General features: G+C 47.0%; 1 protein-coding gene across 1 annotated transcript in view; it reads right to left on the bottom strand.

Moving 5' to 3' along the window:
• AURANDRAFT_68644 (hypothetical protein) overlaps nt 1-908 on the bottom strand; it is a gene marked incomplete at both ends in the record, with an annotated part of 3653 nt that extends 2745 nt beyond the window's left edge. Inside the window, 2 exons of the mRNA XM_009044354.1 lie at nt 56-282; nt 327-908. Of these exons, the coding sequence (XP_009042602.1) occupies nt 56-282; nt 327-908 (809 nt within the window). The remainder of the gene's footprint in view (nt 1-55; nt 283-326) is intronic.
• Nucleotides 909-1504: the final 596 nt, after the last annotated feature.

Consider the following 1504-nt stretch of genomic DNA (forward strand, 5'->3'; position numbering starts at 1 on the left):
TACATCACCATCGATGAGCAGCATCAGGTGCGGAAGAGATCGAATGAGCCTGTACTTTTCATCTGGCATCATGTGACGCTCGTNTTCGATAANATCTACATTCTGCTGCAGCATTTCTATCAGGATCTCCTCATGGCCAGGAATCTTTTTCAGCGCATCCCGAAGATTGTGGAATATCAGACTTTTGGGATATCGAAAATTTGACAGAAATAGCTGCAGCTTGTGCTTTTCTTGCGCCAGTTGATCTCCGTTTGGCAGCTCGGCCCTCAGCGCTTGCAACACCTGTGAAATTTGAATTTATAATATCACAGGGATATTGATGCAACTGCAACGCTGAGCTCGACACGATTGTACCGCGAGAAGTCAGTGGTAAGGCTAGCTTTCATATCTTTCAAATTATCTAATTTTTGAAGGAGATCGACGACTTTTGTTATCGCGTCATAATATCCATCAGGAACAATACGTTCACGTGCTTCCCTAGTTACTAGGCTACGCATGCACCGCTCGATTATAGCAACTCCTTTCTCTTGAAAATCCATGAGTCTTCGCATCTTGGCTATTTGCGGCTGGAGCGCATAGAATGTCTGTAAGTTTAGTTCATTCTTGCTCTGCAGGCCCTGATCATTCACCATGGGTACTGCACGCCCAACACTACGAAACGTGTACAACATGTGGATGTGTTCCGAGCCTTCCAGCAGCAGTGCTTCTACATCAGCAGTCGCCTTAATTTCTGGGGCAAACTCAGTCTGGAGGCCAATATGATCTTGATAGCGTATTTCGTTACTTCCTGATCGCATGGAGAATTCAAGAGTCAAAAATTCGGACTGTACTTTCGGAACGTTATCAGGGAGCGAAAAGCTCGACAGGCCTCCGGTCTCATCCACTGTAATCCCACACGGGCCACGCATCGCCTCCAGTCGGTTTATTTATTGGACATGAAGCAGGACCACAATGGAGGCTGCTGTCCTTTTAGTCTTAGTTAAGATATCCTCCAACCAAAAATTGCAATAGCTTTACAATAGCTCTATGTTTCCGTCCACTTGGCCTTTCGTATCTCCCACTAGCCTGAAGCTAAATGTTCGCCAGGAAAAATCTCACGGAGGACTCCGACCAAGCTTCCTTCAACCGTGTAACTGCCAGAGAGCACCAGGCTCAGCGAGGTTGCACAGTCGCCGGACAGTGCACCTGCTGGATGGTAGTTTGACTGACGTCATAGCGACGTTAGGAAGCTAACAAACTATCCTAACTCCCTACTTTCTTACTCTCCTAGCTTACTCTAGCGGTCGGAGGTGGAGAGCCCCCGATCCCACTAGCGAGTCACGGTATCGACTGGGCTATAAGTTGTACTCTGCCGTATGATTAATCTGAAACCTGTGTCCATCAAGGAAAGTGTTGAGCTGTGAATCGACAAACGACTTCGTTCGGGTTTTATCGTCGCCATATATGACATCGAGTTGTTCTTCAGCGTCAGCCATAGCCGACGGTTGTTTTTATGTGTGAATGG

Source organism: Aureococcus anophagefferens (assembly GCF_000186865.1).
Source record: "Aureococcus anophagefferens unplaced genomic scaffold AURANscaffold_268, whole genome shotgun sequence".
In the NCBI taxonomy this organism is placed as follows: Eukaryota; class Pelagophyceae; order Pelagomonadales; family Pelagomonadaceae; genus Aureococcus; species Aureococcus anophagefferens.